Source organism: Heloderma suspectum, chromosome 6, assembly GCF_057233095.1.
Source record: "Heloderma suspectum isolate Gila_16-S chromosome 6, 16-S_ref, whole genome shotgun sequence".
Taxonomy (NCBI): Eukaryota; Metazoa; Chordata; class Lepidosauria; order Squamata; family Helodermatidae; genus Heloderma; species Heloderma suspectum.
The window spans coordinates 69,860,810-69,887,762 of NC_139463.1; the positions used below are offsets into that span (position 1 = coordinate 69,860,810).

Genomic DNA, 26,953 nt, shown 5'->3' on the forward strand with positions numbered 1-26,953 from the left:
GAGGCCTGGCGTGCTATGGTCCATGGGGTCACGAAGAGTCGGACACGACTGAATGACTGAACAACAACAACAACAACAACAGTCCCCCCAAAGCAGCTCAGCCATGGGAGGGGCTGCCTGGAGAATTTGTGCAGAATATCTTCCCTGAGAAGCTCCCTAAAGGGAGCAGTGCTTTAGGTTATACCTATGTGTGAATGCAACAAGCATGCATGTATAAATACCCTGGTCAGGGAGATGCAGCCAGCTGACTGTACGCTTAGTGGCAAACCCTGTTCGCTGCTGCATAATGTGTGAAAAGGCCATGAAGGAGAAAGCGCAAAGAACGCACATTGATTCAAATACTGGCTCAATTAGTTTAAAAAAGTGATCTCTTCCCCTTTTTCTCTTGCATTATCATTTGAGAATGGCACATTTCAGATTGGAAAAGATGCCCCTTGTAAGCTGTTTTTGCACTAGAACTTTATTGGGGAAAGTAAGAACTATACCAGGGAAAATTGAGTGCAAAATCCAATTTGGTCACTGTCGGATGATCCGACTGTACTTCTGCACAAGCCAATCAAAAGGAACTGCGTTACAGTTCCAGGTTCGATGGTTCTACAGGCCTGAAGAAACCCACAATCAGAAATATCAGGGCTGCGATACAAAATACACCGACCCAGCCTCCCTCGTTGCAAGGAAGTATGGGATTGCTGCCACACTTCCAGGGCATGAATTGTCAATACCCAGACAAACAGGAACTGCTTGAGATAAGTGGAACCCTTACGGCAGCTGCTGCAGATCTTCAGTGTTGTCTGACAGCTGCAGATCTTACACGTTGTCTGACCACCTATGTTGGTGTTTTTTTAAAGCAGGGGTGTCAAACCTTAAGCCCTTGGGCCAAATCCGGCCCTCCTGGGATGCCAATCCGGCCCTCCAGGGTTCCTCAGATGATCACACACCCTTGCTCTGACCCCTTCCCCCCAATCATCTGGTAGTTTCTCTGCTTTTGCAGGCATCCCCCCCCCATTCTAAAAGGCTGAAATGCCTCTCCTAAGATTTTAAACTAAAGAAAGAGCTTTAAGCTAAAATATGCTGGTATTTGGGGTATCTTTTTGGTATTTGCACACCTTTTGCATTCAGTCCCTCCCAGCTCCAGAATGCACCCCCTGAGAGTTTTGCCAGCATTTAATTTGGCCATTGGGCTAAAAGAGGTTCGACACCCCTGTTTTGAAGGTAATTTGTCTGTGAGTTAACTGAGGGCTATTTAACAAGAACTGCCCTATGGAGGCCCCTGAATTTGCCTTCAAGTGGTGGCTGAATAATTTCAGAGTTATCAGCCAATGATTAAATTATGGGGGAAAGGGAGGAAGCCTTTAATAAAATCCACCAGGCCATTCCCCTGACTCTGCCCCAATTTTAGCCAAATCATGCCCATCCTTTGTAGTTTTCTTTAAAAGTCACTAAGGGGGCCATTACCAAAGGTAAATGTTGTGCCCCCTGTAATTCAAGGGCTGGTACCATCTCACCATGAAGATTGATCCCTGCCATGTGATTTTCCTCCTTGCTGCCTTAATTTGGGAATAACCAAGGCCTACCTCACAGGGTTGTTGATAACAACGAATGAGCAAAGGGCTGGAAAACGGTCAAAGCACTATTACAAAAGTTATAAATGCCATCCATAATCGATTGTTCGTGATAAAGTACTAAAAACAGGGGGTTGGACCAGCCTCCCATCAACTCAAGTTGCCACTGTATGGACCAACTGCATCAGCTACGGCGGTTTAGATCAGAGTGCAATAATTTTACTAGCCATCATAGCTTCTTTCTGGATACCCCTTGAACTGGGCCGGAGCCTTTGATTTCAAGTTGCCATGGAGTTCTATAAACTGGGATCCAAGTTTTTATTTTATTTTCAATTTATTTATTTATTGCATTTATAAGTTTTTATTTTATCGAGTTTCATGTAATTATAACGGCTGTTTTATGAATGGGGAGATCTCATACCCTTTTTGTTTCGTGTCTTTTTTATTTTTCAAAGAAGCACCCAGGTTAGCAGCTTGCAAGTATCAGTGCGGGGATCCGGTTGAACAGAATAGAGTAAGACTTTATTACGGTCACAGACCAGCTCAAAAAAGGAACTACAATACAATACGGTTGCAATACTGCAAAAAGCATAAGCAGAAGTCTTTACATAGGAAGCTGCCTTATACTGAACCAGACCATTGGTCCATCTAAGCCAGTATTGTAGACACTGACTGGTAGCAGCTCTCTAGGGGTTCAGGCAAGAGTTTTTCCAGCCTTGCCTGGAGATGCCAGGAATCACTGAACTTGGAACCTGCTGAGTGCAAAGCACGCACTACCCCTGAGCTACAGCGCTTCCACTACGTGGAGAGATCGAAATACCAGGGTCGGGCAATACCTCGGTTAGGACCAGCCCAACATCTCACAAAACAACAGTGAGCAACCCTTCGCGATCTCCAGCTTGGTTGTTATTTCGTCGATGTTCTCCGTGGCTCCACATAACGGTCTCGCCCTACCACGGATTTTGCAACGCTGCAATCAGAAATGCATGTGGGCCCCAAACAGCCTGTGTGACATTGCAACCGGATCCAGAGGTTGCACTTCTCCAAATTGGGTGGCATAAGGGTGCCAAAACATCTGTGATTAATCCAGTTCTGGAGCAGGGGGCGTTTATTATTATTATTATTATTTTATTATTAGTATTATCGGTATTAGTATTTCAAAGGGCCAGCGAGTCATGAAAGCCGCGGGCACGAGGAAGGGGTCGGATTACTAACTCTCTCTATAAATATAAATATATATTTAAATAATGGCCTCGGGCTAGGGAGTGATCGTGGTTTTCCCGCACCCCCCTCCCCCGCTTCGCCTTGCAATCGGGTTGATGAGTTCAATAGGGTTTTCTCTTTCTAGGTGGGAGGGCGGATTTGGGGGGGGGGGAGAACATGCCGCTGCTTTCTTTCCCTTTTTTTGCTTCCATTCCTGCCACAGCAGAACCAGGGGTGGGGGTGGACAAGAGAGCGATCTCTTTAAGACCCAGCGGGAATTTTCCCTATCCACCGCCGCCCCCCCCCCGCTTTCTCTCTCTCTCTCTCTCTCACTCACACACACTCCCCTCCCCTCCCCTTTTTTTTTTTTTTTAGCAGCGACAGGCTGTGCCGTTTGCAGAAGGGTTTGGTCTCCATCATCGGGCTGCAAGAGGGAGACGGGGAGAGAGAGAGAGAGAGAAAGAGGGAGAGAAGAGAGCGAAAGCAGCAAGGGAGAGAAGGAGGGGATGCGAGCGAGGTGAAACACCAGCCGGCAGGAGCGGGCCTGAGCTAACCCGAGCCCTTTGCAGGATCTGCCCTCGTGCGACCATTGGTAAGAAGCCTCTTGGATCCATTCCCCCCCCCCCATACATACACCGCCTTCTCTTCTCTTCTCTTCTCTTCTCTTCTCTTCTCTTCTCTTCTCCTCCTCCGCCCCCAGCGACTGACCAGATTTCCCTGACACAATGAAACCCGTTTTGTAGACGGAACAGCAGCGTGCCTGGCCCCCTTCTTGCCTCTCGCGATGTGAGCCCGCTGCAGCTCATCGCGGAAGAGGCGGCCAGAGGAGGAGGGGGGGGGTGAGAGAGAGACAGACAAGACAAGACAAGAGGAAGCGTGGGGCTATGTGGTGTCCGCGACACCAGAAGATTTGCTGAACCATGATGAAGACCGAGCCCCATAACAGTCCTGGCGGCAGCAGCAGCGGCAGCAGCGGTGGCAACGGCAGTGGAGGGCCCTTGCGGAGTGCCTCGCCTCACCGGAACGCCTACGAAGCCGGCATCCAAGCCTTGAAGAGCTCCAAGGATGCCCTTGGCAACCCCGACAGCGAGGAGGCCAAGAAAGCCCGGAACAAGAAGTATGGCTCCAACGTCCACCGGATCAAGAACATGTTCCTGCAGATGGGGACCGCGCCGCCGGCGGGCGAGGGGGCAGTCGACCTGGCCAAGCTGAAGGAGAAGCCCGTCCGCTTGTCCTTGCCCCGGGCCAGCAGCCTGAACGAGAATGTCGACCACAGTGCCTTGCTGAAGCTGGGCACCAGCGTCTCCGAGAGGGTGAGCCGCTTCGACTCCAAGACGGACAAGCCGCTGTCCAAGCTCCAGGAGACGCGGAAGATCTTCGAGAGGAGCCTGCAGGAGAAGGAGACCACCAACAAGCTTCTCCTGAGGAAAGAGAGAGCGGGCTTCCAGGACAGGAAGCTGGACGTGGTGGTGAGGTTCAATGGGAGCACGGAGTCGTTGGACAAGCTGGACACGGAGGCCGTGTCACCCACCGTCAGCCAGCTCAGTGCGGTCTTCGAGAAGGCTGACCTGAGGAACAACCTCCACAAAGCCCCCGGCAAAGTCGGGCCCCTCAACTCCAAGATCGTCAGCAAAAGGTCCAGGGTTTTCCTCCAAGCTCCGGAAGGCGGTGCCAAGGGGGAAGCGAGGAGTGGCGAGGGGCCTACTCTCCAGGTGAGAAGCAGGCTGCCGGAGGCAGACAAAACCCCAACCAGACTTCCCGCCGGCGGATCGGGAGCCGGGAAACCAGGGGACAGGGACAGTGCTGTGGGCCTGCGTCCCCAGAAGATCCAAGAGGTGCGGAAGATCAAGCCTGTGGAGGTGGAGGAGAGCGGGGACTCGGAGCAGGAATTTGAGGCGGCGGAGGTGGCCGTGGCGCTGGCGGAGGAGCACAGCAAGGCCTCCAAGGGGTCTGACGCTCTCCGGGCCGAGGTGATCCAGGCTGAGGTAACGGTGCACGCGGCCTTGGAAAACGGCCGGCTGGGGGGTGAGAGACACCTAGAAACTCCAGACCCGTTGGCCGATGCTTACTGTGAGGACGCGGCCAAGGCTGAGGGACCGGAGGAGAATGACCTGGGTGATGAGTCTAAGAAGGAGGACTTCTCTGAGGCTGACCTGGTGGACATTAGTGCCTACAGCGGGCTGGGGGAGGACTCGGGGGGGAGTGGGCTGGATGAAGACGAGGATGCCGATGGACTGTACGCGCCAGAATCCAGCTGCGTGGAGATCGCTGGGCTTTCGGAAGAGGATGAGGCTGCCCCCAACCGCAAGATCCACTTCAGCACCGCCCCCATCCAGGTAGGCCTTTGGGTGCAGTGTCCCTCACGGCAGTGACAGATCACTGGGCCCCAGGAGGACCATTTGTCTTTGGATGTGGGAAGCATGTTGGCACAGGAGGTTGTTGTCAGTTCCAAGCCAGAAGCTATCCTTACACCCTCCAACTTTGGCCTAATTCTCTCACAAAGAGCAGCTGCAATGGGCAACCTGGGTCTCGATTGTACCACTTGAAAAGATGGCAAGTAAGACTCACTGGATGGAACGCTCCTCCGTACAAAATTTTCCTCCATACAATAAGTAAATAAATACAGTTCCCTGAACATAGAAAACTAGCATGTCAGGGAGAAAAGTTCCAGCATCACGTTTGCCCTGGCATGCTCATCTTCTATATGCGGGGAGTTCCGTGATGGATTTATTTTTTTGCAGGGAGGAGCATTCAGCCTTGTGAGCCTCCACTTGCCATCTGAAGTGTTACAGTCAAAAATCAGGTTTGCCCCCTGTTTGTGAGAACCAGGCCTAAGTCTCCTAGACAAAGAAGGGCCTTTCCCCCCAACCCTCTCGCATTTTAAGGCCTTGATTTTGCAAGGCCTATGGTAAACGCTTACCTTCACTCACAAGGACTAGACAAACCGAGAGCAAAGGGCCTGTGTTTTCTTTTGTTTGCATTTTCTCTTCTTTTTCTTTCAGTGGACCAAAATGTATCCACCGAAGGGAAGACAATTCTGCTCAAGGGGGTCAAAGCAAAACTCTCCCACCCTGAGGGCTGGCGGAGGGGGCTTGGGGCCACATTTGACAGGACTGTCCTCTCAGTGAGGCTGGGAATCAAACCGATGAATCAAGAATATGTCTGCAAATGTGGTTTTAATAGCATTGGGCCAGCCACTATCATGGTACAGAATGCTGGTGTTTTGGGTCATCCCTCCTCCCTTTCTACCTATTTGCTTTCCAGTGCAAAATCCAAGGATGCGTGGGGGGGGAGCAGGGAAGGGGGGATATTGAAAGAGACTGTTCCCCAGCCGGACAATTCAGCAGACGGGGAGATGCTGAGGCGACTTGATTTTCTGGGCAGGCAGGTGGTGGGGAGAAGCCATTCTCCATCCCTGGCTTTTTGCAAAGCGTTGCTTTTACGAAGAGCTGGGGGCGAGGGAGGGATTATTAATGAACCCGTTTACGTCTGGCTGGTGGTAGTAAGGGGAATAACACATTGGATGTGAAATCTCAAGTTTCACACTCCATCCCACCTCGACTGGGGGCTGCGCTGTCTCGGGGGGGGGGGGGTATCTGACACAAATTAAGGGAGATGCTCCATGGCCATCTGTTCCTTTACAGCACCACCACCACCATCACCATCACCACACATACCTTCTGCCTTCTTGGAATCTCTATTGGTTGGCTGACACCCCCACACACACCTTGCACGCGCGCGCGCACACACACACACACACACACATATCTTGCAAGGATCAAAAGCATCCTAGGCAGAATTCCCAAGAGTTTGTGAAGGTCCAGTCTGCTAAGGGGGACTTGGAGGTTGAAGGTCCCTGTGTCTTCCTCAGTGGAAATGGCAATAGAAAAAGGGAGCAAAATGGCACCCCGGCTGGCCAACGCAGTGCCTGAGTAGAAGATGACAATCAACCAGTCCAACCTGTACAGGTACCAAACTAGCATTTGACGCTTCTTCGCCCACCTTGTTCATCAGCTCCCTTCTAGTCAATGTGGTGTAATGGTTAAAGCAGCTTTTCCCAACCTGGTGCCCTCCACATGTGTTTGAATACAAATCCCATCATCTCCAGCCAGCATGGCCAGCTGCTGAACACATCTAGAGGGCTTCGGGTTGGGAAAGACTGTGTTAACGGATTTTAGAGAAGGGAAACCCAGGTTGAAATCTCAGCTCAGCCACAAAGCTTACTGGTGACCTTGGGTCGATCTCTGCCCCTCCGCCTAGCCCACTTCGCAAGGTTGTTGTGAGGATAAAGGCGGGGGTGAGGGGAATGTATGCTCCTTTGAGTCCACTGGAGGAAGGGCAGGATACAAATGCAGCATATCAAGAGACAGATTAGAACAGGGGTGGGAAGACTTCAGCATTGTGGGATCTACTTTGTTTTTTTACTGGAAACCCCGAGAATCACCAACCGGAGCCTGGTAGAAAAGACGTACATGTTGAATTGCGCAATTCCGAGCCCAGGAATTTGTGTGGAGTACCAGAAATGAAGAGAGCTCACGGTCCTTCCACACACAACAATCCATTCCTGGTTATCTCAAGCTTTCTTCATTTCAGCAGTGTAATTTAGGGTCGGGGGTGGGAGGAGAGTCGTTCTGTCGCTGCTAGAGTTAAACAATTGGGAATCAGAAATCCTTGCCAACCTACTGCAAATCAGCTAGGGATCTAGCGGCAGATCCAGATCTGCCTTCTGCCCACCCTTGGATCAGAACCTGGGAAGTGTGGGTTAATATTCCACAAACGTATGGCAGGCGTGAACAAGGTGCCCCCTGCCAAAGGTTAAATGTCTTTGGCCTTTTGGCACTACTCCAGCTTAGCCACCATCCTGGCTCCAAGTCAGGGCAAGCCCTTGAGGAAGAGGCAGCATCCCTGAGTAGAGCTGGTATAAGAGAGTTTGGATTCCTAGGAGCTAGCTAGCCCTGACTTGGATTGTCAAAAATATTTAACCATTGAGCTCAAGGGTCAGATTTTAAGACCCTGGGATTCTAAACCAATTTCTGATCAAACCATGGGCCACAATTTACACATGAATATAATTGGGGGGGGGGGGGGCTGCAGGTGTGCACACGTGCGGGGGCATGGCTGAGTGGCATGCCATGAATAGACAAGGAATACACTGGGTTGGATCCAGAATCTACCTTCCGTGCAAGGAAGGGCTGTATTTGCATAAGGTTCCTCTGCCCAGTTTGGGGGGATCCCCTCTCCCCCACACACCACAGCTCATCCCATTGAGCAGGGCTTCCTGCCTCTCTGTGTCGCTCTTTCAGGAAGCTGGAGGGGCTGCCTCGGGAAGGAGGGGGCTGAGAAGTCCACTTCTGCCAGCGCAGTTGACCCAGCCTAAATCTGGATGGATCCAACCCATTCAGCTTTGCCAGATGACCAAAAAACAATTTTAAAAGAAAAGAAATGCAAAGTCTGGCAGGGAGAAAATATAGGTAAGCCCAGGTTATCTCTAGGGCAGCTTTCCCCTAGAGATAACGTAAGGTCTGCCATCATCCCCAGCCAACACGACCATGGTGGCTGGGGAAGATGGGGTTGTACTCCAACATGTCTGGACGGCACCAGTTTGAGGAAGGCTGCTGTAAGGTATTGAGGTCTACCATTGTAAGCAACTGGATGCTCACTGGTGTTTGGACTTGAGAAGTCCTTTTAGGGAGACTCTGTGCGTTGATGTCGGGCCAAGCGTGAGGTGTGGCATTGGCCATATTTGAGTCTGGGAAGGAAGTTTGCTCCGAGTCACGTTTGCTAGTAATGACCTTAAAGGGTGAGCTGACTTTGACTTCTCATGTAATACATTGCTTGACTCACTTGCTGGAGCTACCTGGATTTGTCTGAATACGTCCACTCTTGCTCTCTTCTTGTAGTGTTGACCTGTGGGTGGGTGAGGTTTGCTATGCAGAGAACCCTAACTTGGGAAGAAAACCGGGTGGACCCAGCCTCTATGATTCTAGGAACCCCCTTCTCTCCTCCTCCAAAACCTGGGTCAGCCGTCCCCAATGCGAGGACCTCAAGATGTTTTGGACAGCAACTCCCAGAGTCCCTGACCTTGCAGGTTGGAGCTCATGGGAGTTGAAGTCCAAAACTTTTGGAGGGCACCAGGTTGGGGAGGGCCACCCGAGGTGTTGTCAGGATGCTACCAAGGCCTGCTAATGCTGGGTGCTGCCTCCGTCACACAGCACACCACAGGTGTGCAGTAGGCAGGAGGAAATTTCAGGATAAAGCTGTCTCCATGGATGTTCAGCAGCTCATGGAAGTCTGGACCATGTGTGAACTGAGTCCCAGAAAGCCAGGCCGGAGACTAGCCCTGAGGAATAATGATGGCTGCCTTTGCCAGTGACTGGCTAACAAGTGTTTAGCACCAATTCAAGGCTACGGGGACAGAATCTGGAAGGGATGGAGTCTCTGCCTAGAGGGATTGCCATCCACCTGAGATGAGCGTGCTGAATTTGAAGGGGGAGCAAAAAAATCAGTGGCTTGTTTAAAAGTAGAAAAAATAGCTCTGCTGGATCAGACCAGTGCACCCTACCCCAGTATCCTGTTTCCAGCAGTGGCCAGCAGATACTTCTGGGAAGCCCACGTGAGCAGGGTATGAAGGGAACAACCCTTATTAATTAATTAATTAATTAATTAATGTATAGATAGTATTTATATTCTGCTCTTTGACCAGCAAGGCTCCCAAAGCAGCTTACGTATCAGTAAGTGCAAGGCAGTGCCTGCCCTCATGCTTACAGTCGAATCAATCACAAGACAAGAGGAAAAAGAGATGGGGAGGGAGAAGGAAAACAAGAAACCCCAGGCACTAATGCTTAATGTTATAAAGTTGTTAATATGACCAGCTGTAATGTGGTAATGGCTATAATGCAGCAGGATGTTCGTGGTCTTCTGGTCACATCTCTGAGGCTTAGTTGGTGCGGAACAAGCATCCTTGATCAACCTTCCCCTCTTATATGGCCTCAGCGTCTGGTAAACAAAGGTATTCTGCCCCTGCAGTTTGAGGTTCTATCGAAGCACCACAGCTGATAGCTGTCAACAGGCCTCTCGTCCACAAATTTGTCTAATCCCCTTTTGAAGCCATCTGAGGCAGGGGCCATTGCCACATCCTTTGGGCAGTGATTCCCCTAAATTAATTAAATTCTGAAAGGAGAGGTTCTGGGGCTCATCATGTCTGTCCCCTGATCCCAGCTGTGTGGGAGAGAGATGGCTGTTATTTGTCAGGAGTGGGAGGAAGGAGGACTACACAGGGCAAAGACAGATACATATGTAGGCCCTCTTCTTTTATTCAAGCTGGCCTACCAGATGGGTCCCTGGGGCACAAATGAACATGAGCTCTGCTTGGAGGGTGTCGATTCATTTCCTTGCTGTGATCTGTACACTCCAAGGATTGGCTGTATCTTGGCATGTCTAGCTTGGAGAGCTTCATTGGCAATGGGACCCCAAGCATCTCCTGGGTTTCCTTTGTAAAAACAACAAACGAAGGAACAGATAGCGTGTCACACAGCTTTTCTAGCAACCACACACAATGCTCTGCTCCTCCCTCTGGTCACAATCTCAGCTAGGAAGGAGGAGCACACTAGAGCCTTGAACTAAAAGTTCAAACAAGTTCAAGGCCCATCAGTACCATGAAAAATCCCAGTGTAGAAGCTGTGCTGGCACTGATTCCAGATGAGTGCTATCAACTTTGGTTGCTTGTACTGGTCATTAGTGGTAGGAAAGCCATATTAGTTTCATCCCCAAAGGGAAACTGCCTGCTCCCTTTAGATACAAACTGAAAGGAAAAGCCTTCTTTCAATCTTTTTACGACGTACTTAGCAGAGGGAAGAGGAAGCCAGCATGCTTGCGTGCATGTGAGGTCTGCATAGTGGACCACACTGTTTACGCAACCCCACTGATCAGTTAGGGGTGGAGGGAAGAAGATTTTAATCTCTGATTAAAGCTTTGGTTTACGAATATACTGATTAAATCAATTAAATCGAGAGCCAGTGTGGTATAGTGGTGAGAATGTTGGACTGGGAGCCAGGAGATCTGGGTTCTAGTCCCCATTCGGTCATGGAAACTCACTGGGTGCCTTTGGGCCAGTCACAGACTCTCAGCCCAACCCACCTCACAGCGTTGTTGTTGTGAGGATAAAATGGAGAGGAGGAGGATTATGTAAGCTGCCTTGGGTTCCTTTCAAGAGGGAGATAAATGCAATAAATAAATACATACATAACTACATAAATACATACATACATACAGCTTCCAACCCTCATGTCATCATATCATCAGGCCTTACCATGGAGGTCTCCTGGCTTCTATCAGAATTTTTCATTTTACAACTATTTGAGCTTTATCATTGAAATGAGGTTCTGGAGTGGAATCTTGGCTCAACTTAAGATCAGGGGCAGGGCAGGGGGGATCACTCATTCCATGTTTATCTTGCTTTTCACCCAGGCAGCTCAGGGTGGCTTCCGTGGTTCCCCTTCTCTTTATCGTGTCAACAACCCTGCGAGGTAGGCAATAGCTGAGAGAGATGGTGACTGGCCCAGCTTCGTCCAGGGAGCTTCATGTCTGAGCAGAGATTTCAGCCCAAGTCTTCCTGCCCTAGTCCAACCATTATACTACACAGGCTGTCTTAACTGCCCAAGTCAGGCATGGGCAGCGGGTGGTGCTTGGCCTAATGTCCAAAGCTCTGTGCAGGCAACCAGTTCAGACCTCTGGCCGGAGCACTTTGCCCCTTTCCCTGGCAGCCCGCTGGGTGGGGTGGAAGAAGGAGGTGGGAAGGGGGTGGCAGAAAAAGAGAAAAGGTGGCTCAATGGAACTTATTTCTGTACAGCCTGTTTAGTGTGGACACCAGTAAGAGATTGATTTCTTTCAGAACTTTTGGATAGTTCTGCAGTAATCCCCTGGCTGGCAGCTGAACAAAGGTAGTTATGGGATACCCATGTGAATTTCAAGTCTCACAGCTGGGGTCTCCGACATGGTGCTTGTAGGTGCCTGTCAGGCTCTCTGCCCCTCCTAAAGTCTATTTTATTTCTTATTTTTCTTTTTTAATTCCTTTTTTCCAACGAGGAGGCTGGCACGCTGCAAAGCAAAGTTCTGCCCTCCAGCGTGGAAAAAAGGCGAGTAAGGGGAGACATGATAGAGGTGGGCAAAATGATGCATGGTGTGGAGAATGTGGATAGGGAGACATTTTTCTCCCTCTCTCAAAATACTAGAACCCAATGGGGTCAGCCCATGAAGCTGCTTGGTGGGAGATTCAGGACAGATAAAAGGAAGGACTTCTTCACACAGTGCCTAGTTAAACTATGGAACTCACTACCACAGGATGTAGTGATGGCCACCCATTTGGATTGCTTTAAAAGGGAGTGAGACAAATTCATGGAGGAGAAAGCTATCAAGGGCTACTGGTCTTGATGGCTATGTGCTACCTCCAGAACCAGAGGCAGTGAGCCTATGTATACCAGTTGCTGGGGAACATGGGTGGGAGAGGCCTGTTGCGCTCATGTCCTGCTTGTGGGTTCCTGGTCGACAGCTGGTTGGCCACTGTGTGAACAGAATGCTGGACTAGATGAACCCTTGGTCTGATCCAGCAGGGCTCTTCTTATGTTCTTAATGTCATCTTTACTTGGGTTCAAAAGTGAGGTTTTGTATTTTGGAGCTCAGATCCCACTTCTGCCTTGTATTAGCTTCTTGGGCAAATTAAGCTTCTTTTAGTCTCACTAGTTTGCTTTCTGGGAAATGAGTGTTTTGTAACTGGCCCTGCTTACAATGGCAGCCATTTTATGAATGGGCATGCCACTCCCATTGGACAACACTCTCAAAATCCCAGATGTGCCTAGTGACCCCAAGAGGTTGAGGACCCCTGTCCTACCATCTTTTTTAGCATATTCTGAGACCTGATCTACACATGCAACAGAACGAGCTGGTAAAAATCCTGAGGTGGTGGCATGGACAGTATCACTTCAAACTGCAGGGGTGTGTGTGTAATTTTTTTATGTTCCATGCAAATAGAAAAGTAGCACGTCAGGGAGAAAAAAAAAAAATCCATACCGGCCCACTGCCTACTGAGCTAGTATTCCATTTGCAGAAGGTTTTTTCGAATGATGGGGAACGTTTGAAAGTGCGATTTCCCATATACACTGGGAAGTGGTGCAATCCACCCTATCACCTCAGGATTGTATCACTCCATTCTGCTGCTACGTATGTAGGCCAGGCCTAAGGACTTATCTGTCACCTACCATGGCTCCCATTTTCAGTTTATGTTTTTCTCTTTTGTCCTTTGTGCATGGGGCTGGGGGGCTGAACAAGAAGCACAAGACCCTTGCTTCCTCATGTAAGGTGGTCCTGGTGGGCAATACCTCCCTTGCTCGAGGCATCATTGGGGCAAAGGCCCCAATGAATATGAATTAATAAATGTCAAGCCCCAACTCCTGCCATGCTGGATTGGTCTAATGTGCCAGGAAGTTGCTATGGCAACCTGGTGTCAGGTGTGTTGGACTACATAATCCCACAGCCATCATATGGGAATTGTAGTGAAACACATCTGGAGGGCACCAGGTTGGCGAAGGCTGTGCTGTTGTGCTATAGTAAAGGAAGAAAGCTGGCACATACTAGCGATGGCAAAAAAAACCCAACGGAAACAAGAACGGGGTGGCAGTTTGAGGGCAGCGTGCAGGCCCAACTGCCACATTTGCAGCAATTCCCATCGAACGTCTGATATCTGAGGCACAGAAAGTTTACTTTTAGAGTCTGTAGAGAATAAGAATGACCAGCCTCTCGGGAGACTCTCCCTGATGTATTTCTGCACGACTCGCTGATCTGGAGAAGCCTTCTGCAGAAGCAAATCCAGCGCAGTGACTTATGCCTACATCCAAAATCGGCAAACTGAAGCTGCCCATTTGTAGGCCTTCAGCAAACTGCCTTCCTTGGCCCATCTCCTGTGCTGGTGCCCCCACTTCCATGGGCTTACCTGGCAGCTTGGTGGGCAGCTACAAAGCACCATTTTAAAATTAAATGAATTTACGTTATTTGTTTTTACGTTACGTTTTCATTAAGATTTTGTTTTGAAGCCGGTTGTTATTGTTAGTTGGCTTGAGTGCCCTTCTTTGGAAGAGAGGTGGGATATAAATGAAATAAATAATTTCATACAGGGCCACAGAGTGCTGCATTATAGGAATTTTAAAGTGGCAGCTTATGGCCACCTGACATGGGAGGCAGGGGCAGGGCAGGCATCAGTATCCCAGGATGCCAAACTGAGCATCTTGTTCTGAGAGCAGGCAATTCTCCCTCACCTCGCCATGGAGAGCAATTGGAGAGAAGGAAGAGGGCCTTCTCGGTGGCCGCTCCCAGGCTGTGGAGCTCTCTGCCAAGGGAAACTAGATTCGCGCCCTCTCTGCTGTCCTTCCACTGCAGGTAAAGACCCTTTTAATCAAGCAGGCCTTTGGCTTGTAAGTGGGTCTGTTGGGTTGGATGTTGTTTTTATTCTGTTACTGTTGTGTTCGTCATTGTGTTTTAATGCATTGGTTTTATTAACGTTTTAATCAAGTTCTGTTTATGAGTGTAAGCCTCCTTGAGTGCCATTTTTCTTGGTATACAGGCGGGATACACATCAAATCAACAAATAAAATGGAATGATCCAATCGCCCCCAATGTCACAGGACTTCCTGCCCTTTTCTCACGGCAATAACAGATCGGAAGTGGGTGGCAAGGCCCGAGCAATGAGAATCATGCCGGAGATGCAGCGGGCATCCTCAAGCTGGGTACTTCAGGCTTGTGGGAATTTTCATTATTTAATTAATTCCTTTCCTGTGGCAGTTTGGGGGTTCTAGGTTTCTAATCGGCTCCGTGCCTTGGTGCAGTGGATTGCATTGCAATTAAAATAGAGAAGTTCCCCCTGCTGACCTGAACTGACGGATAATATCTTCCACAACAGCAACAACAGAAAGGAAGGTCCAGCGGGGTGGCGGTGGGGAGAGCAGAGTGGACAGATGCCAGTGTAGTAAGATTTGGGGTGATTTGCTTGAGGGTGGCAATATACCTGGGAGAGCCATGCAGGGCTGTATGTAGAAAGAGGGTTTTGTTTGCATAAGTCAGTTATCTTAGGATAACAGCTCCCAGCCCAAACTCACTTTGGCCTCCAGTTTGTTTTTATATTTGAGGCATGAATATTGGCTGGGATCCAAAGAGGTACTTCAGGAGTGCTTCCGGTATGCCCAGTGGAACGTTTGACTCTTTCCTATGGTCAACGCCCCTTGTCCAAGTCATCTCACAAATGGCTTATGAAACCAACCCCTGCTTTTTTGCAGGGGTGGGGGGGACATAACGGGAGTGAGAGAAAAATTTATTTTTATTTTATTTATTTCATTTCTATACCACCCAATAGCTGAAGCTCTCTGGGCAGTTCACAAAAATTAAAACCAAACAGCACACAATAAAACAATTTCAAATATATAGAACATTAAAACCACAATATAACAATACAACCACAATAAAACCTAGCAGCAGTGCAGGAGTTTAAAATACAAATTTAAAACAGCAAAGCTAAAAGTTTAGAAAGCTAAAATGCTAAAATGCCTGGGAAAATAAGAAGGTCTTCACCTGGTGCCGAAAGGAATACAATGTAGGTGCCAGACGAACCTCACCAGGGAGCTCATTCCAGAGCCGGGCTGCCACAGCAGAAAAAGCCCTCCTCCTAGTAGCCACCCGCCTCACTTCCTTTGGCAGGGGCTCACGGAGGAGGGCCGCTGACGATGATCTTAAGGTCTGGGCAGGCACATATGGGAGGAGGCGATACTTCAGGTAACCTGGCCCCAAGCCGTTAAAGGCTTTAAATGTTAACACCAGCACTTTGAATTGGGCCCGGAAATGGACTGGCAGCCAGTGCAGCTGGAAAAGTACTGGCGTAATATGAGCTCGCAGGCCAGTCCCTGTTAACAATCTTGTTGCCCTATTTTGGACCAGCTGAAGTTTCCAGACCGTTTTCAAAGGCAGCCCCACGTATAATGCATTACAGTAATCCAGATGAGAAGTTATCAGAGCATGGATAACTGTAGCTAGGCTATCTCTGTAGATAAAGGCGTAGTTGGTATACCAGCCTAAGCTGAAAAAACAAATCCAATATCCCTGTCTCCCCAGGTATTATTATTATTATTTACATTTCTATACCACCCCACAGTGGAAGCTCTCTGGGAAGTTTACAAAGGTTAAAAATATAAAAAATACAATATGCAAACTTTAAAAATATAAAAAACACACAGACAGCATACACAGAGACAGCATATATCTGAAAACAACTTTCAAGCCATAAGCCAAACTATAAAACAAATCCAGGTTCAGTTAAAACTCATCACATGCTGCCAAATGCCTGGGAAAAGAGAAAAGTCTTGAGCTGGCACCGGAAAGATAACAGTGTTGGCGCCAGGAGAGCCTCACTGGGGAGATGATTCCATAATTGGGGGGCCAACACCAAGAAGGCCCTCTCGTTGCTGGCTTCCGAGCCTAGGTATGAGGAACTAGTTTCACCATTATTTGAATGGGCATACTTTAAGCTTGTAGGATCTGTTTTGTTTTCTTTTTTATCAGAACCCTGAGGTCTACCAACCAGAGACAGAGGCAGAATCATGGTTTGGGAGATGGGGGTGGAGCCACATACAAAATGGTGGCTCAGGGGTGGAGCCAATTACCTACTGTTGCCCCTGAGCCACATGCTGTGATGACCTGCGTATACAAATACAAATCTGCGTCTGCGTTTACTACAGATACTTACAGAATAATATAGGGTCCAAACTTATGCATGTCTGTTCAGAAGTAAACACCGTTGAGTTCAACGGGGCTTATTCCCAGGAAAGTGCCACAGGATTGCAGCTTTAGGGAGAAATGCCTTTTTTGTTGTTACTGTCATTAAATAGGTGGGAGTCAGAAAAACCCTCGCTGATCATCCAGCAATCTACCAATAGATTGCAAACTACTTTCTGCCCACCCTAGGGCATCATTCCCTAAACTGGTGCCTTCCAGATGTGTTGGACTACAACTCCATCCTCCCCAGCCATCCTAGCAACTGTGGATTGTGGAAATTGTAGTCCAACACATCTGGAGGGCTCCAGGTTGGGGAAGCCTGCCTTAGGCTATAATTTGAACTAAAATTCACTTAACAGTGTGCCAGCCCCAGAGTGCCTCTGTGTTCCGGTTCTGAGGCACAGCGCAGGACTATGACCACAAGGGGCCCTATGCGGTTTTGCTCGTGCCATTTTGGGAGCTTTGGAGCCTGGGTGCTTCCCTGATGTGCCACTTTTATTTTGTTTTAATTTTCCTTGCTGTTTAATGTTTAATCTGCATACACCGCTTTTTTCGCACACAAAGGGATACACAACAAGCAATAAAAATCACGCGCTATAGCATAGCTTTGGAGCAAGGCTGCCTTCACTTCCCACGTCTCAGCGCCCTTGTCCATTTCATGACTCCTTTGCTAATTTATTTAGCTTCTTGAAATCTATGCGACCCTCTCCAGCAAGGTTGCCTGTCCTCCCATGCATATTGTCATTGATACACTGGACGCCCCCAGAAGACCGAGTAAAACCATAGCTAACAAGCTGGATTCCGAAAACTGTATCAGTGTGTTTGTTACTGGCAGGCTCCGTGCCCATCAGGCTGTTATTGTTAATGAACCCGATTCCCTCGTGAAGCTGTGTCATGCTGTTGGTTAACAAGGTAGACTCCGATGGGGTGGTCTTTCCCCCCCTGTTTTAGCACACATCTTAAATCATAAAGCCAGACTGCAAAGATGGTACAGCGTAAAGATGGTATGTAGAAAATGCAAACTTAGGGTGCAATCCTATGCATGTTTAGACAGAAAAAAGTCCTACAACTTCCAGCATGCCCCAGCCAGCCATGGCTGGCTGGGGCATGCTGGAAGTTGTAGGACTTTTTTCTATCTAAACATGCATAGGATTGCACCTGTAATTGTTGAAGGCGGTCTAATGCAGACATGGTCATAGACACAAGATGACATTTCTCAGACAAGGCTGCAACAACTTCAGTTTCCCCAAGGATTCAAAATGTGATTGAACTTGCATTAGGAAAAAGTCCCTCCTCAACCAAAACTTGTGAATCTGCCATAAGTTCTTACTCTTGAAATTTATCTATACAAAAATTAACAGCATGCTCAAAATAGTTTTACAATGAATGTTATCCACACACTTTTATAAAGGTGATCATATAAACAACTCTCGTCAGCCCCAGACACCATGGCCAATGGTCAAGGATGATGAGAGTTGTATTCCAACAACATCTGGAGGCCGCAAGTTCCCCATCCTTGATTATTACATTTTTATAAAGATCTATCTATCTCTCTCAGATCTTTTGACGAGACGCTAGGACTGAGGAGCTATAAACTGTTTCACTATTTGCTGCACCCTGTTCTTTTCTCTTGTGATATTTTCTATCTCTAAATGGTGCCCTGCACCCCTGGCATAGGGGGCCCTGATCTGGATTGGGCCCTTAGTGGGGGGAAAGAGTTAAATTCCCCCTATGCCCCATGCTCAGATCCTGATTTGGATGGGCAGACCCTGCACCTACCCTGGAGTATAAAAAAAAAAGAGTAGCTGCCAGCTATCACTTTAAGGGCACAATCCTATGCATGACTAGACAGAAAAAAGTGCTACAATTCCCAGCATTCGCCAGCTAGCCATGCTGGCTGGGGCATGCTGGGAGGTGTAGCATTTCTCTCTGTCTAAACCTGCATAGGATTGTGCCCTAAAGTTATGTCTGTTTTGGCCCAGAGTTGGAGGCTGCAAGAGGGCTGAAGCACTCTGGAATTCCTTGGTTTTTGTAGATGGAGTTGCTGTCTCAGTATAACAGTTCCGAGAGAATCTCCTATGCTCACTTGCTTGAGACTTCACTTCTGAGTAAACGTGCAGAAAATTGGGCAGTGTATCATTGGTGGAGAGGGAATCAGTGGATGGCTTAGCGCATCTCTACACCAGCATAAAATCCTGCATTTAAAACAGGGCTTTCTGCTTCTATTTTAAATGCGGGATCACAACGGACTCCTTTTACATTCCTTTTCCCCCTCCTCTTTCCCCCTCCTTCTCCCCATATCTGAGTCTTTCATTCTCTTTCATTAATCTCGCTCCTCTTCTTTTCCTCTTTTCACGGAGGGAACTCAAGTGGAACACAACGGGGTAATTTGATAGCTCAATATCTGCGGTCTTTTTAAAAACGGAACAAAGGGCATTTAGTGCAGGAGATGCCCTGGAGGGTCACGGCATCATGTAAAGAGCCCTGGGGATTCTTCTTGCCCCAGAGCGGGCAGTGCTGCCCATTTTTCAAGGAACTGTGGGGAAACCATGAATGTTTCTAGTGCACTTGGTGGGTCACTCCTGGGGACAGAGAACTGGCCCAGCTTGTTGGCAGTCCTGTGATGGCAGGCAGTGGATTAGGGGGAAATTGTGCTGACAGAGTGCCTCTTCCTGTTGTCATCAGAGATGATCAAGGAAGGCATTCTGCCTGTTCTTTTCTGGCGAGCAAAGGTCTGTATGCTCCTGATCTCAGAAACTAAGCAGGGTCAGCCCTGGTTAGTATTTGGATGGGAGATGGCCGGGAAATCAGGCTTCCTGAATTGAGCAGGGGGTTGGACTTGATGGCCTTGTAGGCCCCTTCCAACCTTATGATTCTGTGATTTCTATGACTGTCAGTATTGGCTGATCTTATTTTTCTCCCTTTTGGGGGTTGTAGTCCAACACATCCGGAGGGCACCAGGTTGGAGAAGGCTGCACTAAATGTTAAATACTACCCCACCACCACCACCACAGAGGCCTGTCTCTTAAAACAACACCACTTGACTTCCATATGGTCAAAGCAGGGCTTTGGCAAACCTCTGGGAGAAGAGTTCCAGAAATTTAGAGCAATTACCAAGCATGCGTCTTTGATGTTTGAATGAACATGTGGCACAGGCCACACCAGCATTATCCCTATCAGTGGATCATTTGTGTGTTGCTGAAGGATGTGGGTGTCGGCAATTGCCCATCTAAAAGGTAGTTTGCATTTGTAACTGTGTTGATCTGTATTAAGAGGCAGGTGAGTACCAGTGTTGACGTATGAGAACTGCTGTATTTCTGAAGCTCCTTAAAAAAAAAAATACCCTACAGCTTAAACAGGAGATGGTAGAGAGCTACAAGCTTGATGGGCTATATTAAGTGTCTCTCTTGTCTTTCGTGTAGTGACAATTCCAAGCTCTTTATTTTTCATTTTTTAAAAATGCTGTTTAGATTATCTGTGCTCATCCCTCCCCACTGCATGTGCAGCAGCCAACCTAAAAATACAATACAGCACTATGTGGGCTGCATTTCTGTCTCTCGACGTCTCCATTAAGCCAAGGCCTGTACTTGTCTACAGTATAGTCCACAGTTGCTTTTCTCCTTGAATGCTGGAAGTGTGTTCAGTTGGGCTGCAGAGAGCAACAGCAGGAGGGTTCGGCATTGCTCATCCACACACCTGTTTTGCTGTTAAAAACAGACTCCCCGCTCCTCCATTTCTTTGTGACCAGGGCAGATCCGTGTTCAAACACACCAATCTGTTGCAATCGTTTGTCCCTGAGACCAACTCTAGCAGGACTTTCTTTGTGGGCACTGTAAGAGGATAGTGTTGGGTGAGAGGAAAGGAACATCCCAACAGATAGGAAATGCCAACACAAGCTAATCCATTAGTTCATGGTACGTATCACCTGGGAAAAAGTAATTCTAGCAAGCACATGTTTCATCATCAGTATGTGACAGCAAATGAAAATAGGGAAATTCAATAGCAAAGAAGAAAAAAATCACTCCCATTAAAGGCAAAGAAGCCATCAGGCTAGGACCGTTCAGACGCTGGCATAGGGGGTGGGGGGAGGAAATGCAAAATTCGGCAACTCCTGCCCTTGGTAGCTCTCCGGTTGCTTTAAATCTGAGATGTGCTATGGAGGTGTAAAATGGAAAAAGGGCCAAGCTGGATATTACTGGGGTAGTCACAGTGGCTTATTCACGTGTGTGCCCCCTTCACTTATAAAGCAGAAGTGGGGTATAATTTTAAGAGGGGAGTGGGTGAGGGGAGCTGAATATTTCCCCCTCCTCTACTTGCCGCCCCATGCTCCATCCCTTGAGGCATTTTTCTCCCCGCTGGGCTGGTGCACGTCCAGTGGGGTGGGGTGGGGGCGGGGAGAGACAAGGCGTTTGTTGGCATTCATTTGCGAAGAGCTGGTGTAACGTGGTGGCTAAGAGACTTAGCTTTGAGTCAGAAAGTCCACACCTTCGAATCTCACCTCCACCACAAATTCTCTAGATGGCCTTAGGCGAGCCACTCTCTCTCAGCCTCAGCCTCCCCCTCCCATCCTCCATCTGCAATATGTGGGATAATAATATTGATTGATTTACCTTATAGCAGCTTTCCCCAACCTGGTGCCCTCCAGATATTCTGGACTACAACTTCCAGCAATCCTGACCATTGTCTTTGTTATCTGGGGCTGATGGGAGTTGTAGTCCAAACATCCAGAGGATACCAGGTCGGGGAAGTCTTCCTTACAGGGCTGTTGTAACTAGATAACGCCTGTGAAATGCTTTGAATGCTTGAAAACAGTATGGGTTAGATCCAAGATCTGCCTTCTGCAAGAGGAAGGGACCTTCTCGAGAGGACAGGATCTGCTCGCAGAACGCCCCTCTGTCCAATTTTGGGGGATCCCCACACTCACCCATTCAGCAGGGTTTGCTGACTCTCTGTGTAGTATTTCCAGGGGACTAGAGGGTCTGCTGTGGGATGGAGGGGCAGGGAAGTCCACTTCCATCAGTGTTGATCCAGCGTAAACTGGATCCAACTCTATACGAATGTTTATTATTATTATTATTATTATTATTATTAATATGATTATTGTTGTATCAGAGACTTTTTCCAGCTGAGGATTCAGCTGGTTTGAACTCAGCGTGTGAATTTCACCTCTCCCACCTTCTGTGGCATCCTTTCCTACAGTTCACAAGCTTTCTTATCAATGCCTTTCCTCCCAACAGCTCACTGCTTCTTCTATTCCCAGGTCTTGTTAACATTTTTGCTCTCCCTGCCCCCCTTCCTCTAGCCAGACCTGTCTTTTCACTTCCCTGGCAGAGTCTGCGCTGTTTGACGATATTCCATTGCTCTCATCTTCCCTGGGATCAGTTAGAACACATGGGAAGATGTCATACCATCACACCTGGTCAGCAACTGATGTGGGGTAGGGAGAAGAGAGGGGAGGCACAAACCTTTGGGGTTCCGACAGTTTTTAGCTTATAATACTCAAAAACCAAACCTTGGAGGGAAGGTCCTTCTTGTTCCCATTTTACAGGTGGGAAATTGAGGCTGAAAAACAGCATCATGTTGAAGGACATCCAGTGAGTCCAAGGTAGACCTAGGCTTAGAATCTAGATGCTTACAACATTCTTTTTCTTCAACCAGAATTCTGAAGGGCCCTTTATATTGTGCTAGTATTATGGGAGGCTGTTCCATGGCTTTAGTCGGTGACACTGGAGTCAGGTTTAGCGGTCCACAGCCCTATCGGTGGAGCCAATTGCTTCCCCACAGAATAAGGCAGCCATTTATGAATCGCCAAAATAAATGAAGTACATCACCAAAAAAAGAAGACCAAAAGTGGGCAACAATTTGCATAAAATTTGCATATGCTAATCTATCTATCTGTATACATGCATGCAAATTTAGAAATAATTGTTATAATTTAAATATTATATTTATTTATTTCATTTCTATACCGCCCAATAGTCGAAGCTCTCTGGGCGGTTCACAAAAATTAGAAATTAAATAGAAATACAGTAGTGTATTTCTCCATAGTGTGGAGAACTGTGACCAGGTGACCTGTGTGTCTTCCTTACTCTGTTGCTCTGCCTTCTTAGGTGTTTTGATTTGGGACTGGAGAGCCTTTCAGGGAAGGGATGCCTTCAAAATAGTTTTCTGGTGGCCCTTCAAATAGAGGACTGTCCTCTGTAAAGAGGGGCCAGTGGCCACCTTACCACACAATTGACACCTCACCAGGAAGAGGGTGGGTGGGTGTCTGGAAAAAGAACCACATGTGATGAATCCTGCCCACATAGTTGTGGGCCTCTAAATGGTGTACTAGTGCTGTGGGACGATACTACAGAAAAGATCTCCCACAGCGCTCCTGCAACTACTGAAGAGACCCCAGGGCTGGCTGCCCAGTCAGTACCTGTGCTCATATCTGTTGCGGCAGAATCCAAGAAGCGTTGCTGCCACCTGGGAATCTGCTGCTCTTTGTTGCCGTAGCTCCTTACCAAGACTGTCCCATAACCTGTTTCCTCTAGTGCTAGTAGCTCAGCTCAGGATTGTGTGACTTAGTACTAAAGAAGTGTATGCCTCTGGAATTGTACAGAGTGCCTTTCCCAATCACAGCACAGACTGTTCATCTGGGCTTTGGAAGAGGGTTCCATGTCAGAGGTCATAAAGGGACCTCGGCCACAGTGCTGCTATTTTACGCAATTGGTCCCGTGGAAATTGGGCTGCGCCACGTCTGTTTTTTTTGTATAGCAATGCACTGAATGGTTCCCAGCCTGATGTTGATGCCAAATTAAAAACCAGAACCAGCTTCCACTCCTCAAGGATTCGCTCGAAATGTCTTTTGGGCATCTCATTGCCTCTTCCGGCCTGTGTACACTGATCTAAAATTAATCCTTCCCCTGTAGTGTTCTTCTGTCCCAGCTAGGGTAGACGTGGGGCCAAAGTCCAGAGTCCCACAGCCCAGGGGGGGCCCCAGATGACCATCCAGAGAACAGCAGGTGACGATGGCATTGAAAGCAAACTTCATTTTATTCCTAGAGACATGATTTCAGTGAGTTTAAAATGCAACGCTGCTCATGCTCAGAGTATTTTTGTAAAAAGGGGTTGCTAAGCAGTTTTGTTGTTACTGTTGTTCTAACATATGAGGAACGTAGAAGCAGACGTAATGCATAGAATGGCGGGGTGGAAGGAATATTAGTTGTGGGAGGCCATAAGATTGTTAAGCCCAGGGTATAAAATTACCTAGCTGTACCACTGGTTCCAAGCAGGCTCAAGATTGGCACATCAGAAAGGGTGCCTCTAAGCCTATGCAAAGTGCCTTCCCCTTCAGCATGGTGTAGCTACAGAGGCCTCGGCACTTTCTCTAGGAGCGAGGAACAGAGCTTTCAGAGCCAAAGTCATAGCTTGAGCAGAGAGGCTAGGCATGAACCTGTCCCTCAAAGTAGAAAGTCAAGGTAGATGGCATTCCCTTGGGAATTAATCACTGCCTTTGGGGCTGGTCCAGTCCCGGGTAGAGAAGGATGGGCTTCAGAGCCAAAACAAATATTCACAGACATTTTCCAAATTTTTCATGCAAATTTTTCAGTGAGAAATGTCACAGTCAAAATTGCATTTTCAGAAGTTTGGAATCAGTGGCCTCTCTTGAGAGTCTTAACTTTGGAAGACTTCAGATATGTAAAATCTCATAAGCTGTCAAATACTGTCGGATCTTAATTGCCATTGCATGTTATCTATCAAATGCCGTCTGATTTTATTTTTTTAAACCAAGTGTGTAAACTATTGAATACTGTCATGTATGAAATCCCATTCCATGCCAACCATCTAACATTGCCAAACATGATACATCAGTGGTTGTCAAAGCATTTCTGGAAACTTATTATCAAGCTACTGTGGTCTGAAAACAGTTCACCCATCATCTGATCTCAGAAGCTAAGCAGGGTCAGCCCTGGTTAGTACTTGGATGGGAGACTGCCTGGGAATCAGGCTTCCTGCATTGAGCAGGGGGTTGAACTCAGTGGTCTTGTAGGCCCCTTCCCACCCTATGATTCTATGATTCTAAGAAGATCAAAAATGGCAGATAAGCTTCCCTTAACAACAAACCTTCCTCTGCAATATGCAACCTCATATTGGGAAAGCTGGGTGTGTTTTACTTGCCACAGGTGATAGCCTGGCAAAGATTCACATTAACACAGTCTAGAACACAATGGAGAATCCTTTATAATGTCCACATCCAGCTTCAGGTCTGAGGGGGCTCCTCAGTAAAGTTTCCTCTGGTGCCCCTCCTTCCTGGCTATGGGCTTCCCAGGTGGCAGCACTGGGCAGCTATAAGTAGGAATGTCTGTTGCTGGGAAATCCAGTTCTTTTTTGGCCCGACGGAGTTCCGCAGCATTTATGATTCAGTTTGCATCTGCAGGCTGTTCCCCGAACTCTGGGAACATTTTTGCACATTTTTGGAAGGTTCTGCAATTTCTGCAAATTTTAGCCAAATTTGAGCACATTACAGCCAAATTTGTGCAAATCCAAAAGTAAATTCTGCAGATTCAGCTGTAATTTGCACAAATTCAGTCATAATTTTTGCAGATTGCCCAGAAATTTGCACAAATTGCAGAACCCCCCTCCCCAACAATGTGCAGAATTCCCAGAAAATCCACGAACTGGCCCAACTCACTGCAGATCGAGTTGGTTGCCGCAGCTGGAACTGAAACAAAACCGGGGCAGGGGGAGCCTAGGAAAACCCATTGAGCTCCACCCCCCAAATGGATTTCTCTGACATCCCTAGCTACAAGCCACCATTTGAAATTTCCCACAATGGCCCGATGTTGTATCACTCTGGGGCATTGTAGGAAATAAAAATGGTAGGGCATTGTGGGAAATGTTATATATTGGCTCACAGACCTTGGGTAGGTGTCATTGCTAGTGAGTCCTGCTGTGGTACTGGGGTTCTGCTGCTGCCCAAGGGTATTTGGGTGCTGATGCCAGGCCTGGTAATGTACAGAGGTTCCTTGGCAGACAAGTCAAAGTAGATGAAGGTAAGAAGTTCATAAAACTGCCTGCATACCAGCTATCAGTACAGTACAGCCGGTACTGCAAAATACAAAATACCACTCCATGTCAGCTCCTAATGACTGGGGATGGGTGAGAATTTTGTTTCTGAATTTACCAAAATTCAGAAAGTTCTCTCTATTTGGGGCAAAAAGAACAGATTTTTAGAAAATTGAATGTAGAAGAGGACAAAACTGACAGATTCATCCATCCAGGCCCAGGACCTTGAGCGCTTCGCTCTTAGAAATCTGGGTTTGAATTCCTGTGTATTCAACCATGTTAGTGCTGAATCAGGGCGGCTACCTCTTGTTTCTGACAGGCTCCTCATCCTTAAGATCTGTATGGCAGGCAGGTACGTCATGGTCCCCTCCATGCTGGGAAGAGCTGTACCGATTAAACTTGGCTGGTGCAGACGGGTGAAAATGTTGTTTCAGTTTGTTTTTGGATAATAATTTACTAACATTTTCAAAGTGCTTTATATTTGGGAATGAAAGAACGTAAGATTTAAGAATGCAGGAGAAGGCAAAGCTGATAGCTTCACCCATCCCTACCCGAGACTGTCAAATACCTATTGGCAAGACACCAAACAATGGTATCAGATACGGTGGGGTGTCCAGTGTAGCAAATATTTGGCCTTTCAGTGAATAGCTGGAGAATATTCACCAGTGGAATTCGCAAAGGAGAATTCTGAGGATCATTTTGGGAGCAAATTTGTCTCTGCTATATAATGTCTGTAGCAGTAAGGATATCGGAACTCAGCCATACCCCCACAGAAGTGATTGCCTCATCCTGTTTTGGGCCATAGGGTTTGTTAGAGTGGTGTTATTGTCTTCTGCCATTAGCCCCCTGCTGCTCTAATCCTCCCCACGCCCCCTCCCCAGGAGAGGATGCCACTTTATCCTCTTGGTTGGTGGCCTTCATTTACAGGCTGATGGGCCATCTGCTCAGCCTCGTTCCTGAGCATCAGGTGGACTCTCTGCTCTGAGGAGGAGAGAAAGAGAACACATTATTAGAAAATACCCTTTTTTATTTGTGCCAAGTGGTTTGTGTAAAAATGCACCAAGCCATCTTCTGAGTTGCACCATGCTTCTCCTCTCTCCAGATGGTTGTAAGAAGAGTAAAAGCAAGGAAAAGAGGCATGTCAGACAAACTGCCTAACATGTGCTAGATGGTAGAGCTTTATGAAAGGAAGAGGGGTGCCATGCACCAATAAAGAAGGTAACCCCAGGTTTCCACAAGGCCTAGCCACAGGGAATGGTACCCATCAGCTCTGAGCTGATCAACGGCAAAGGTTCATGGGGCTTGTTATGGGCAGTGAGGATGGTCTG

The 26,953-nt window shown here is 47.8% G+C and overlaps 2 protein-coding genes across 7 annotated transcripts in view; one reads left to right on the forward strand and one right to left on the reverse strand.

The window, feature by feature from the left end:
* The window catches only part of SGCA (sarcoglycan alpha), a 63,120-nt gene extending 59,567 nt beyond the window's left edge, over positions 1–3,553 (reverse strand). Inside the window, exon 1 of one of the 3 annotated variants that reach the window (XM_084804777.1) lies at positions 3,400–3,553. The gene's annotated coding sequence lies outside the window, so the exon portion shown is untranslated. The remainder of the gene's footprint in view (positions 1–3,399) is intronic. The other 2 variants (XM_084804781.1, XM_084804783.1) reach the window with 2 other exon arrangements.
* Positions 3,142–26,953, forward strand: part of PPP1R9B (protein phosphatase 1 regulatory subunit 9B) — a 105,977-nt gene continuing 82,165 nt past the window's right edge. For 2 of the 4 annotated variants that reach the window (XM_084804772.1, XM_084804773.1), the window contains exon 1: positions 3,454–5,101. In XM_084804772.1, coding sequence (XP_084660898.1) covers positions 3,686–5,101 — 1,416 coding nt within the window. In that variant the 5' untranslated portion in view covers positions 3,454–3,685. Of the gene's footprint in view, positions 5,102–26,953 lie in introns of all 4 variants that reach the window. The other 2 variants (XM_084804771.1, XM_084804770.1) reach the window with 2 other exon arrangements.